This window comes from Oncorhynchus keta, chromosome 23 (genome assembly GCF_023373465.1).
Source record: "Oncorhynchus keta strain PuntledgeMale-10-30-2019 chromosome 23, Oket_V2, whole genome shotgun sequence".
In the NCBI taxonomy this organism is placed as follows: domain Eukaryota; kingdom Metazoa; phylum Chordata; class Actinopteri; order Salmoniformes; family Salmonidae; genus Oncorhynchus; species Oncorhynchus keta.
Window position 1 is genome coordinate 48,910,429 of NC_068443.1, and position 14,399 is coordinate 48,924,827.

A 14,399-nucleotide genomic window follows, 5' to 3' on the forward strand; every position below is an offset into this window, starting at 1 on the left:
GTCCATAGGATTCCATTCAATTTAGAAATGTAAATACCTTAACCAACCACTCATCCTCTCAACCACTAATGCACTGATATTATCTGTAAAGACCCTGGGGAATTAACTTTTTCTAATCAAGTCACCTTTTTTATGCTTTTGAAAATACATTCATGTAATTACAGTACTTATACTTAATGCAATTTTGGAATACATTTAGCTTAAGTGATTTTTGTATTATGCAAGGCATTTGGGATTAACAAATGACCGTTTGATTTATTGAGTTACTGAATCTCTAATAGAGCTCAATACAGTTTCTCAATGGCAAACTATCTAACACTCATTACCGAAACATGCATTCTCATTACCGAAATCTGTTTATTACTGTAATGCACCAATATTTTGGAAATGCTATGAAAAATGTAATGAATACTTTAGTAATTTTGGCTTAATCTGATAGTGTGCCATTTTTGTTCTTTATTCAAATGTGTACATAAAAATAACATGTATACACAAATAATTATAATAAAAAAAACATTGAGGAAAGGCTGTGTTGGGGTAATGAGATTAAGTGTGCGTGTAATGAGATTAAGTGTGCGTGTTTTCAGTGTTATTTTTAAGTCAGGCCTTCTCATTAAGTGAGAAATGTTAAATATTAGATGGAACTTTTTTGGACTTAAAACTATTGCGGCAATGAGAATTTTTGCATTGGTAGTTGTGGAAATTGTAGTAAAATGTTAGAATATCTGATCAATAAACATAATATTTATGAAATAACTGTAGATCTTAATCTTAGTGATCCAAGAGGATTTATGGTGGCATAATGTTTTTTTGGTTAAGTGCCAGTTTTGTGAGAATCACCCTTGAGCTAGTAATGTATCAATATTTATAGTTTACAAATTAGCTATGACATAGCCAATGAATGGATAAACAAATATATATATGTATCACAACTTTGGATATCACCCGATCTCAAAATCAAATGGTTTTCACCGTTTGGAAGTTATGGAGTCACCTTCTCTTCTCGCTTTGGCCATGCAGTGCACCCAACAAAAGTGATTGCTGTCCTTGTTATGAAATTATCAACTTTACCCTCTCTAAAAAATTACCATATAGACTGATTGTTTAAAGCAAAACTAAGCTGATGGTGAACCTGAACCATCAAAATAAAATTTATTGTAAGTATCGTTCAGCAGGTATAGCCAGATGAGTTGTCTCCGGTAGCTTTTATTTTGGTAAAACACATATCAAATTTCATTGGTCACATACACATATTTAGCAGATGGTATTGCGGGTGTAGCGAAATGTTTGTGTTCCTAAATTCAACAGTGCACACATCTAAAAGTAAAATAATGAATTTAAGAAATATATCAATATTGGGACAAGCTATGTCGGAGTGGCATTGACTAAAATACAGTAGAATACAATATATACATATGAAATTAGTAAAACAGTATGTAAACATTATTAAAGTGACTAGTGTCCCATTTTATTAGACATGGAATCACTGGTCACTTTCTAAGTTGCAGGGTTTAGTAACCCGGTGGTAGTCGGCTAGTGATGGCTATTTTATCAGTCTGATGGCCTTGAGATGGAAGCTGTTTTTGTCTCTCGGCCCCAGCTTTGATGCACCTGTACTGACCTCAGCTCCTGGATGTTAGTGGGGTGAACAGGCTGTGGCTCGGGTGGTTGATGTACTTGATGATCTGTTTGGCCTTGTCACATCGGGTGCTGTAGATGTCCTGGAGGCAGGAAGTCTGTCCCTAGTGATGCATTGGGCAGACCGCACCACCCTCTGGAGAGCCCTGCGGTTGTTGGCGGTGCAGTTGCATCGCTTGCATGGTGGCCCGTCAGGAAGTCCAGGGTGGGGTTCAGACCCAGGGCCCTGAGCTTGATGAGTTTGGAGGGTACTATGGTGTTGCAGCCTGAGCTATAGTCCATGAACAGCATTCTTACATAGGTATCCCTCTTGTCCAGATGGGATAGGGCAGTGTGATGGCGACTGCGTCGTCTGGATATCTATTGGGGCAGTATGCAAATTGATGGGGTATAGGGTGTCAGATAAGGTGGAGGTGACATGATCCTTAACTAGCCTCTCAAGCTACTTTATTAAGACAGAAGTGAGTGCTACGGGGTGATATTCATTTAGTTCAGTTTCCTTTGCTTTGCTTTCTTGGGTACAGGAACAATGGTGGAGATCTTGAAGCAAGTGGGGACAGCAGACTGCGACAGGGAGGGTTTATCATGCTTAAATGTCTTACTCATAGAGAACGAGAGCCCACAGTCCTTGGGAGCGGACCTCATCGGTGGCACTGTGTTATCCTCAAAGCGTGTGAAGGTGTTTGGCTTGTCCGGGAGCAAGACATCCGCAATGTGGCATGTTTTCCCTTTGTAGTCCGTGATTGTCTGTAGACCCTGCCACATACGTCTCGTGTCTGCGCCGTTGAATTACGACTCCACTTTGTCTCTGTACTGATGTTTTGCCTGTGATTGCCTTATGGAGGGAATAACTACACTGTTTGTATTTAACCATATTCCCAGTCACCTTGCCGTAGTTAAATGCTGTGGTTCGCATTTTCAGTTTTTTGCGAATGCTGTCATCTACCAACGGTTTTTGGTTTGGATAGTGTAAGTCACAGTGGGAACAGCAACCCCTATACATTTCCTAATGAACTCAGTCACCGTGCCCGTGTAATAGATCAATGTTATTCTCAGAGGAAACCCAGAACATATCCCAGTCCGCGTGATCAATCTTGAAGCATGGATTCCGATTGGTCAGACCAGCATTGAATAGACCTTAGCACGGGTACATCCTGTTTGAGTTTTTGCCTATAGGAAGGGAGAAGCAGAATGGAGTCGTGCTCTGATTTTCCGAAGGGGGGTCGGGGCAGGGCCTTTTAGCTATCCTGGAAGGGAAAGTAACAATGGTGGAGAGTTTTTGAAGCGCGAGTACTCGAGGCAATGTGTTGATAAAACCTCCAAAGTGTTGAAATTCACCGCTCGACTGAGGGACCAGTGGGCTACAGAGATGTAGTTATTCAAAAATCATTATTATTGCACGGAGTGAGTCCATGCAGCTTACTATGTGACTTTACTCCCGAACCTATTTAGGCTTGCATAACAAAGAAGTTTAATACTTTTTGACTCAAGACATTTCAGGCTTTCCATTTTAAAAAATTAATTTACACAAAAAAAACAACAACAAAAAGCATTCCACTTTGACATTATGGGGTATTGTGTTTAGGTCCGTGACAAAAAAAAATCTACATTAGAGCCTGAATTTAAAATAGATTCAAACACAACAAAATGTGGAAAAAGTCAAGGGGTGTGAATAGTTTCTGTTGGCACTGTATAAAGGGAATCGGGGATTCGTAACGTTTGAATGGATTGTTTTTGACCGATGTATGGGTTAATTTGGTTTAGTTTGGGGTCTGCGGACCAATGCATCTTAAACATTTGAATTGGGGACCGGTGCGCACCAGTGCATCGTTACATCCCTAGTATGGCCATTTTTTGTGCACTTAAATACTAGGCTAGTACCAAACAAAACCCAGGGTTTGCCGGCCTAGAATAGCCATGCCTCCTGCTTTGCTTTAATGATCAAACAGAATACAATTCATGACTCCTGTCTCATTGTTCAGCAGAGGTCTGTTGGTTGTGCTTAATCATCAGCAGTTGGATAAAAGAACACGACAGCTGTCCTCTGCTCATTTTGATAGAGGAATATGTTGTTGCTCGTGAAGACATGGGATGGTTCTGTTTGAACCTGATTCTCGGTATGCAAGAGTTCGCCATATTTATCTCTTTGAAATATAAATTAAAAAGACTAATCTGTAAGGGGAAGTGGAAAGGAAATGTGGACCTGTTGCCAACTGCTAAAGATAACAAACCCTCATAAACAGGGCAGGGGGATTCAAAGGTCAGGGTGGGTCCGCAGTTAATTCAATTAAGTTAAACAGTTTTACACGCCCTGATAGGCAATGGTTACATTTATACGACCTCAGAAATGGGCCAGTCCAACTTGTCTTAAAATCACATGGACTTTAGGAGTAGTCTCCTCTGTCTTGAGAATATTTTGTAGGGCAAAAAAACTATGTTCACTTTGAGCCCAAGCTGTGTGTGGCTGTGTCTCTGTTCATTTGTTTTCTATCCGTCTCTGTGCTTGTTTATCTGCTCTGTCTCCCAGGCCTACTCTTCCTTTTCCTGTCGAGCCCTCTTGGTCTCAGTTGCTCCAACAGCTCACCGGCAATGGCACGAGTGAGCTGCCATTCTGGATCCTCTGATGTCCTCTAACCCATTTTGTTTGCAGAGATTGATTCGGAACCCACTATCATATTCCAGTCTAAAGGTCAAAGCACCACAGGTAGAGGCGCTAGCCCTCTTTCACTGGGTGACAAGTGGGAAAGTGGTGCAATCGGGATGCTTAGGGGCTCACGTTGGAACATCAACTGTCTGCTAACACTACATCAAAAGCCTTGCGTTTTATCCTCTCCTTATGTCTTTCTGAAGAGAATGTGCTCATTCACTCTTTACTGTGGTCTTTCCTTGTACTGTTCAGAAACCACAATAACAAACACTAAAATAACCGGGAAGGTGCATTTCATACACACACACACACACACACACACACACACACACACACACACACACACACACACACACACACACACACTACCGTTCAAAAGTTTGGAGTCACTTAGAAATGTCCTTGGTTTGAAAGAAAAGCATTTTTTTGGGGTCAATTTTTTAAAATAACATCAAATTGATCAGAAATACAGTGTAGACATTGATAATGTTGTAAATGACTGTTGTAGCTAGAAACGGCTGATTTAATGGAATATCTACCTACATAGGCCCATTATCAGCAACCATCACTCCTGTGCTGCAATGGCATGTTGTGTTAGCTAATCCAAGTTTATCTTTTTAAAAGGCTAATTGATCATTAGAAAACCCTTTTGCAATTATGTGCTGATTAAAGAAGCAATAAAACAGGCCTTCTTTAGACTAGTTGAGTATCTGGAGCATCGGCATTTGTGGGTTTGATTTACAGGCTCAAAATGGCCAGAAACATAATACCTTTCTTCTGAAATTCGTCAGTCTATTCTTGTTCTGAGAAATGAAGGCTATTCCATGCGAGAAATTGCCTAGAAACTGAAGATCTTATACAGCGCTTTGTACTACCGTAATTGCTGGACTATTAAGCGCACCTGAATATAAACCGCACCCACTGAATTATTAAAAAATATGTATTTTGTACATAAATAAGCCGCACATGTCTATAAGCCGCAGGTGTGTACCGGTACATTGAAACAAATGAACTTTACACAGCCTTTAAACTAAACACGGCTTGTAACAAAAATAAATAGGCTTTAACGAAACACTGCTTGTTCATCCGGAGGCAAATACCCCGCTGAGCTCATGCTGCCCCTTCAACACGCAGCAGTCCAGCCTTTCGAAACCCGTTGATGATAGTAGATTTTTTGACAATGCTCCACGCTGTCAGGACCCACTGGCAGACTTGACCATAAGATGCTCTTCGCCCGCGGCCCGTTTTAGTGAAGGATTTCTCCCCACTTGTCATCCAAGCCTCCCACTGAACAAGGAGCGCCACCTTAAATGCACGATTTACACTGATGTCGAGTGGCTGCAAATACTTTGGGCCATCTGCTTTTCTTCCCTCTGAAAGCTTTTGTTGTCTTTTTGCACTGAGTCAGTTCCTCACGCTGCTGTTTCCAACGTCTTATCATCGACTCATTAAGGCCAAGCTCCCATGCAGCAGCTCTATTTCCTTTTCCAACAGCCAGATCGATCGCCTTCAACTTGAAAGCTGCATCATATGCATTTCTCCGTGTCTTTGCCATGATGAGGGTGACAAAATTACTACCGTAATCAGAATGATGGGAAGTTTGAGCGCGCTCGATTTTATGTCACATTATGTGACGGTGCTCAGTTTTTTGGCGGCATGAAACTTGTGAAAGCGAGAAAAATCCATAAATTAGCTGCGTCATTGTATAAACCGCGAGGTTCAAAGCGTGGGAATAAAGTAGCGGCTTATAGTCCGGAAATTACGGTACTCCCTTCACAGAACAGCGCAAACTGTGCTTTTCTTTAAAAAACAAGGACATTTATTTCTAAGTGACCCCAAACGTTTGAACGGGTGTGTGTGTGTGTGTGTGTGTGTGTATATATATATATATATATATATATATATATATATATATATATATATATAAAACTTTGGGTTCTAATGCCACTAACCTCTCCCCCTCCTTCCTTCCTTGGCTGCGGACACTGTTTGCCATGGTAACCCCCACCGACTGGGTCTATCTGACCCTCTTGTGTTTCAGAGTTGGAAGCGGAAATTGCTCTCACCGTGGGACGAATAGTAGGCTCAGGTACAAACCTTTCCCCCCTTTCCTCTCACCCCTTTTCAACAATACACTTCCAAGTGCCTCCTGAAAAGCATATTCTACCTCAGCGGCCGTGTTCGGGGGGTTCCCTCATCTCTTAAAAGTTCACGCTCCTTTTGTTTTGTGCCAATAGAGCTTCTCTGCAGTCGACATCATCCCAATTAGAAAGTAAAATGCTTACATGGAGCATGTGGTGGTATTGAAAGGCAAGCAGGAGAAACGATCAGTAAATCTGGTCTTTGAAAAACTGTTCTACTCTGTAATACAGTCTTTCATTTGATAGTCACTGCTCATCATTATTGGACTGTGTCGCCTCCCAACATCGTGCTTGGCCAGACTCCCTGCAGGGCTCTGTGTCGCTGCCCACTGTTTTTACAAAGGCCACACACTTGGCACCCTTTTCCCTGGAAAGGGCTACTGGACATGCTCCTAAACCGATTTTTGAAAGGCGTCCTATTGAGATGGGATGGCGAGCGAGAAATTTGTTTTACAGGCAAATGTGGCACCATCTCTCTCCGACTTTTTGAACCCAGTCAACAACCATGCATACCCTAGACATTGGATGGACCCCAGACACGAGTGAGTGGGGGAGTTTCAGCCTGTCTGATCCGAAAAGAGCACAACTGTGAGCTGCACGTAGACTCCTCTCGACTTTGACCACATATCCCCAAACCCAATGTGGATGGAGCAAATAAGGCATAGCTCAATTATTCATGTCGCTTGTATTAAATGTGATTCAACAGCGCCCTCTGTTGGTGATCACCAGGAGAGTACCTCTGGATCAGTCATGGAAAAGAGGCATAAAGGTTAGGCGGCAACACAGTCTGAAGGCATCAGCTTGGTGGTTTCAGTGGCTAAGGTTTGTGCTGTACAGGCAAGGTCCTGCTGCTTTCTCCGCTCAGCTCAGGCTACAACATGCTTCCTTCCACCGACACACACTCATAGCCGCTGCATTAAAACCCATGCCCCCATCCACCTGTTTCTCTCTCTCTCTCTTCTCTAGCATCCCCCTGAAAGTGTAGCACAACCACAGGAGTGGTGAGAACTACTTCCCTTTCACCCTTTTCTCCCCAATTGCTAATTGTATTGTTTTGATGAGGCGTCATTTATGTAACAGGCATGTTTTGAAATGGCTGTCCTTTCATGTTTTCTGCATCACATATATAACCTATAATATTTACTGGCTTCATCACATATATAGCCTATAGTATTTACTGGCTTCATCACATATATAACCTATAGTATTTACTGGCTTCATCACATATATAGCCTATAGTATTTACTGGCTTCATCACATATATAGCCTATAGTATTTACTGGCTTCATCACATATATAACCTATAGTATTTACTGACTTCATCACATATATAGCCTATAGTATTTACTGGCTTCATCACATATATAGCCTATAGTATTTACTGGCTTCATCACATATATAGCCTATAGTATTTACTGGCTTCATCACATATATAGCCTATAGTATTTACTGGCCTCATCACATATATAGCCTATAGTATTTACTGGCTTCATCACATATATAGCCTATAGTATTTACTGGCTTCATCACATATATAACCTATAGTATTTACTGGCTTCATCACATATATAACCTATAGTATTTACTGGCTTCATCACATATATAGCCTATAGTATTTACTGGCTTCATCACATATATAACCTATAGTATTTACTGGCTTCATCACATATATAGCCTATAGTATTTACTGGCCTCATCACATATATAGCCTATAGTATTTACTGGCTTCATCACATATATAGCCTATAGTATTTACTGGCTTCATCACATATATAACCTATAGTATTTACTGGCTTCATCACATATATAACCTATAGTATTTACTGGCTTCATCACATATATAGCCTATAGTATTTACTGGCTTCATCACATATATAACCTATAGTATTTACTGGCTTCATCACATATATAGTCTATAGTATTTACTGGCTTCATCACATATATAGCCTATAGTATTTACTGGCTTCATCACATATATAACCTATAGTATTTACTGGCTTCATCACATATATAGCCTATAGTATTTACTGGCTTCATCACATATATATAGCCTATAGTATTTACTGGCTTCATCACATATATATAGCCTATAGTATTTACTGGCTTCATCACATATATATAGCCTATAGTATTTACTGGCTTCATCACATATATAACCTATAGTATTTACTGGCTTCATCACATATATAACCTATAGTATTTACTGGCTTCATCACATATATAACCTATAGTATTTACTGGCTTCATCACATATATATATAGCCTATAGTATTTACTGGCTTCATCACATATATAACCTATAGTATTTACTGGCTTCATCACATATATATATAGCCTATAGTATTTACTGGCTTCATCACATATATAACCTATAGTATTTACTGGCTTCATCGGAAGATGCTGTTCAGTTGTGAGTAATGGTAAAGATATGGATAATTGCAGAACTTTTAGAGCTTCACTAGTAACGTACTCTAAGTCTTTGCGGTATTTTACAGAGACATGGCAAAATGTCAATACTTCAGTAGCAGTTGGTTCCAGGGACCTGGGGCATTCTGTAGACCTAACGGTTTGACAGAATGACATATAAACTAAGTCAGCATGCCTCGTAGTAGATTGCCGTCATGCCGAGTCACGTCCAGGTCACAATGCTGGATACGTGTGTACACAAACGGACTGAAGTGGAATTCAAATAACTGTCTTGTGGAATTAATTTCCATGTTGAAGGACACACTATGACTAAGCTGTTAACAGTTTTCTCTTGTCTCAGGGGAAAACAGCAGGTAGATCTTTTTAAAGGCACATTTGGCTTGTGCTTCTTTCCCCCGCTCTGCTGAAAAAGCCTAACCGCCAACTACGCTTGAAACGGCACCTGTGGACCCGACCCCACACGCTTCTCCTCCATAGGTGAACCACAACTGCTGTTTTAACTTGTCATTTGGACTTGAACCTCAGCGGGAATGTTTTTGGCTGGCTTTCCTTAACACCCCCCCCCCCGCTTGTTTGACTGGCCGCAAAAAAAACACTCTCTAACCCTAATGCTTTCAACCAAGTGTTTTGCTTTTCTTTTCTTTTTTCTTTCTGAAAATGCACAGGCTGTTTACTTGGCGAGAGATGTACAACTACATTCAACACGAGGATGGATGATCACTCTGTCTCCCGTGTATGGGACGAGTCCGAGTTCACAAGCCGTTTTGACTCCTGTTTGTTAATTTCAGTTATCTCTTTTTCTAGTGTATGATAAGCAGGGCTTTCTGCTGAAGCTGGATGGACAGTTGTAAGTAAAACAAGTACAATTTTATCATTTTAAACCAATAGGGTTTGGTTACTCATCTCCAATTGATTGTTGTAGTTGGTTGTCCGAGGCTATTTTCTTTTTAAGGAATGGACTTAGCTATAACCAAGACGTCTCCCCTCATAAGAATGGGCTATATTCAGTTTGAACAAAAACAAATCAGAAACTGAACTGGAGATGGCATCCTGAATATTAGTTGTATTCTTAGATCGACTCTGGTTCTTAGATTTACACGTAGCCCAATAGATGTAATCATTGGGATAATTAATCAAATGTGACATTGAATTTGTGATTTATTAATCTCACATCCATCAATCCATTCAAATAAACATTAATTGGGATTATTTTGCCCAATTTGACACCAAGCAGGTGTGCTGGGTTGAATTGTAATGGCCATATGAATCTCTATATGGCTTAATGAGTGTAAAGGTTTGTTTGTGGGTTAAATGGAGGTGCTGGTTCTGGCTTATATGCAAACTTGTGTAATTTTATTTTGTTGGCGTGAGAGCTCAGCTATGTTTGTGTGTGTGTTGCACTCCCACTGTAAACTTTCATAGGAGGCCCCAGTCCCTCGTCCCCTAGCTCACAGGCCATGTTCTCATCATCACGCTGGCCTCTGAGGGCATATCTGCCCTCACCATATATTCACACTATAAGCACAACTTCAGGAGAAGGGTTATGCTGGTTCTTATCTGGGGCTGCTAATACAACTGCCTACAGCAGTGGTCACCAATTTTGATCGCTCCCTCTGACTTAGCAAAGATAGCATGTCAGCAAGAGACCCCAGTCCACTCCAGCTACAGCCTGTCCATCCACGCCCCTCTCCCCTGCCATACCCTCCCATCTTATCAACACTGACTTGGTGTGTGACAGATAGGCCTCCCATAACGCTGGGACCTCCCTCCTTTCCCCCTGTTTATTTGAACTAGTCTCATGCCATATAGCAGGTAATTAATGAGTATGATCGCAGTTAGGAGGAGATACAAGGGGCTGGTTTGAACTTGAGCTTCTTAGTCCCTACTTTACCTTTTTAAATCGGACAGGAACAGCATAGGACGGGCTTAAGGGGGCATATCAAACTGTTTTTAGTTCTGTCTTCCAGGGAGATCTTTGTCTAAATTGGATTATGTGTAGAAGTGCAAACACTGCTTGTTATCATGTCACGTTGTTCTCAGTCTCATCTAATCCCCTTTATCCTCCCCTCTTGGCGCCACTTACAGGCCAGCGGAGTTGGCGTACAAGTATGGCAACCTCAGCGAAGGAGTTTGCAAGCCGGGCTACGCAGCGGCCAAGATGACCGCCATCTATCCAAAGTGAGCAAAACTCCTTCTGTTCTCGCTTCAGGGATTGATTAGTCATTGGGTGCATCTCAACAGTCTTAAGAGGCTTCCTCTCCTTGTCTCCACCCCTTTTGTACTTTGCACTGACTTGAAAACTTGGGGCGGCAGGTAACCTAGTGGTTAGAGCGTTGGGCCAGATCAAATCCCCGAGCTGGCAAGGTAAAGGTCTGTTGTTCTGCCTCCGAACAAGGCAGTTAACCCACTGTTCCTAGGCCGTCAATGTAAATAAGAATTTGTTCTTAACTGACTTGCCTGGTTAAATAAAGCTTAAACAAACAAAAAAAAAAAAAAAGGTAAGATGAAGGCAAATTCACAGTAGGCATATGCCATAGTTCAGTTCAGTGGAGATGGAAAAGGCAGCCACTCTAGACTATTGAGACGCTCCCTGGAGACGTTATGTCATTACTCCAGCCCGCATGGCCTACGGGGAACGGCTCGTAACATAAAAGCCCCACATTTCCACACAATCTTTTAGTTTTCAGTCATGTTTCATTCATTCATTTCCTCACCACAAACTTCATACCATTTCCCCGTCAGCCCTCTGAACACAAAAGCATCTCTGTTGGGACAGCGTAACCCCCATCCTCTCCCCATTTGAAATGGTCACCAGCGGTGCCTCAGAGGCTTATTGTCGGAGGGGCACCGACTTCCTGTCCAGGAGGGCATGACTCATCACTTCCTCCTTCAAACACAATCCACGGAACACTTGACGGCCCTCCGTGATGTCACTGGGCCTTTGATGCCATCCCTCCACCCTTCTCTCTAGCCATAGGTCATTATTCCATGAGGCCTCATCAGCTATGGCCAATAGAGGAACATTTTCCACATAGCAGACGATTTTCCCAAGGCATTTTACTCAGCTGCTCCTAAACGTGGAAGATGGGGACTCCATCTCAACATACGATGAGGTTGTGTTGATGTATAGTCTGTGAAAAGATGGCTAATAGTGTCTCGTATTGATTGCTCATATTCGCTTAGACCAGCAATGACTGTGACAGCTTTATTAAAGATATCCTGATATTTATTTTATTCTGTGTGTTATACTTTCTGAACAGAAAAGACTGGCATTTTTTGTGTAGATAATAGATTTTCGTACGGAAACCAAAAGGGGCCGTTGAGGCGTTACACAAATAGGCTTATGATTATTATGAGAGAAAAGGGCTTACTTGGAAGAGCTGCGTTGGGGCTCTGCTAAATTAGAGCAGTCGTTAAAAAAGCCCCCTGGTTTCCAGGGAACTGCCCTCCCAACTAGGAGGCTGTGTGTTAACGATGACTCCCAACCACTTCCTCTAATCAGCCACACGTTTTCAGATCAAAGTTCCCTACAACAGAGAGCACCTGCTTGGGACTGCATTGATTACTACCACGTTCACTTCAGTCACACACAGTTCAATTAGCACTATTAATGGCTTAGAGTGACAAAGTTGGGTGTATCTGTTAGATGTCCTAGAGTTTGAGGTTTGTCATGTGTAATTGGGGAAAGCAAAACGTGATTGGTCGTATATGACATGTACAAACACAGATGATTGGTCGTACATGACATGTACAAACACAGATGATTGGTCGTACATGACATGTACAAACACAGATGATTGGTCGTACATGACATGTACAAACACAGATGCCAAATCCGCTTGACTTTTTCCCCCCCAAAATTGTTACAGCCTGAATTCAAAATGGGTTAAATATTTTTTCTCATCCATCTACACAAAATACCACACATTTTTTAACATTCACACCTGTGATTCAATACACCTTTGGCAGTGATTGCAGCTGTGAGTCTTTCTGGGTATGTCTCTAAGAGCTTTGTACACCTGGATTGTTTAATATTAGAACATTATTCTTTTGAAAATTCGTGCTCTGTCAAGTTGGTTATTGATCATTGCTAGACAATTGTATTCAAGCCTTCCTATAGATTTCCAAGACAATTTAAGTTTAAACTTGAACTTCGCCACTCAGTAACATTCAATGTGGTCTTGATGAAAAACTCTAGTGTATATTTGGCCTCGTTTTAAGTGGAAAGCAAACTCCATTCTGTTTATTTTTTATCTCTCTAGTATTTAACGATTACAAGCATACCCATACCATGATGCAGCCACCACTATGCTTGAAACTATGGAGTGTGTTACTCAGTAATGTGTTGTATTGGATTTGCCCCAAACAATTTTTTTGTCCTGAATACAAAGTGTCAGTGACACAAAATCTTAATTTAATCCATTTTAAATTCAGTCTGTTACACAAAAACATGTTAACAAAATCAAGGGGTGTGAATACTTTCTAAAGGCACTGTATGTCTGTAAACGGCTACCTCTTGGCCACTTTTCCATGTCAGGCCACTCTCATAGAGGAGTGGCAACCCCAGCTCTGTTATCCAGATCTGAATCCCATCTTTGGTTTCTCATGGCCAAATTGGATAATAATGCATGTAAAGATGTAGCCAGCATTTTATTTTTGGTAAATTACATTTTGGCATAAATTAATTTAGTCTGTAGTAAAAACAACTGATGGTTATTTACTTGGCCAGATCCCTTAACCTCCTGAATTTGAGGTCCCTCCCTAATCATCTCCATCCTCCATGTTTGTCCTCTTCCAAAAGGCCCTGCCCAATGGAATCCAATTTATTTTCAACGCTTCCCCTCCCCTCACGCCAAACTGTTTGTATTGGAGCTCTAAATCAAGTGTTGGCGGTGAACTTGGGCGGCGCGGTTATGAAAATATGGCCCCCAGTGAGAGGAAATGAGCACAATGTGCCTGGGCCTCCTGTTTTGGGAGCACTCTCTCTTTAAGACAAGCAAACTATCCACTGTCTGTCCATCCATAGGCTAGGATACTCTTGACAGTCCAAGTTATTTAATGCCCGGCTCGGCCCCTGAAGCCACACGTTAATGAGTCGGGGTTTGTTTTGGCAAGGGTCTTTGCCCGTCTGTTTCTGTCAGGTGATGTGCCAGACATGACTGTTTACTCTTTCTTTCTTGGGTGCATCAAGTGCAATTAAGGAGTTTGGAGTTAAGGAGTTTGGAGTGGCTCCTCTTGTAAACCGTGTTTGCTCATTTGAGTTCGGACACGATTAGTAGGATGTGAAGTTTGCTGACCTGATAGCGGAATCGGATTCCTTTGGTGTTAGTAGCCATCTTGACTGGGTGCACTGTGGGCAGCCGTAACTAGTTGTTCGTTAAGACAACCCGTGGATATAGACGCAGCCCCCCTGGGGGTTAGCCTAGTGAAGCCAGCCTGAGTTCCTCCTGGTTTGCGTCCCAGGCCTGTGTGAGTTGTAGAGAAAGTCTTGTTGCTGTCAGTGTAAACACCACGGGGACCTCGCTGTGTAATCACAGCGAACTAGT

General features: G+C 41.6%; 1 protein-coding gene across 5 annotated transcripts in view; it reads left to right on the top strand.

Moving 5' to 3' along the window:
• Positions 1-14,399, top strand: part of st3gal3b (ST3 beta-galactoside alpha-2,3-sialyltransferase 3b) — a 91,023-nt gene that overhangs the window by 26,330 nt on the left and 50,294 nt on the right. For 3 of the 5 annotated variants that reach the window (XM_035800562.2, XM_035800563.2, XM_035800564.2), the window contains 4 exons: positions 4,289-4,342; positions 6,327-6,374; positions 9,658-9,700; positions 10,939-11,031. In XM_035800562.2, the coding sequence (XP_035656455.1) occupies positions 4,289-4,342; positions 6,327-6,374; positions 9,658-9,700; positions 10,939-11,031 (238 nt within the window). The remainder of the gene's footprint in view (positions 1-4,288; positions 4,343-6,326; positions 6,375-9,657; positions 9,701-10,938; positions 11,032-14,399) is intronic. The other 2 variants (XM_035800565.2, XM_035800566.2) reach the window with 2 other exon arrangements.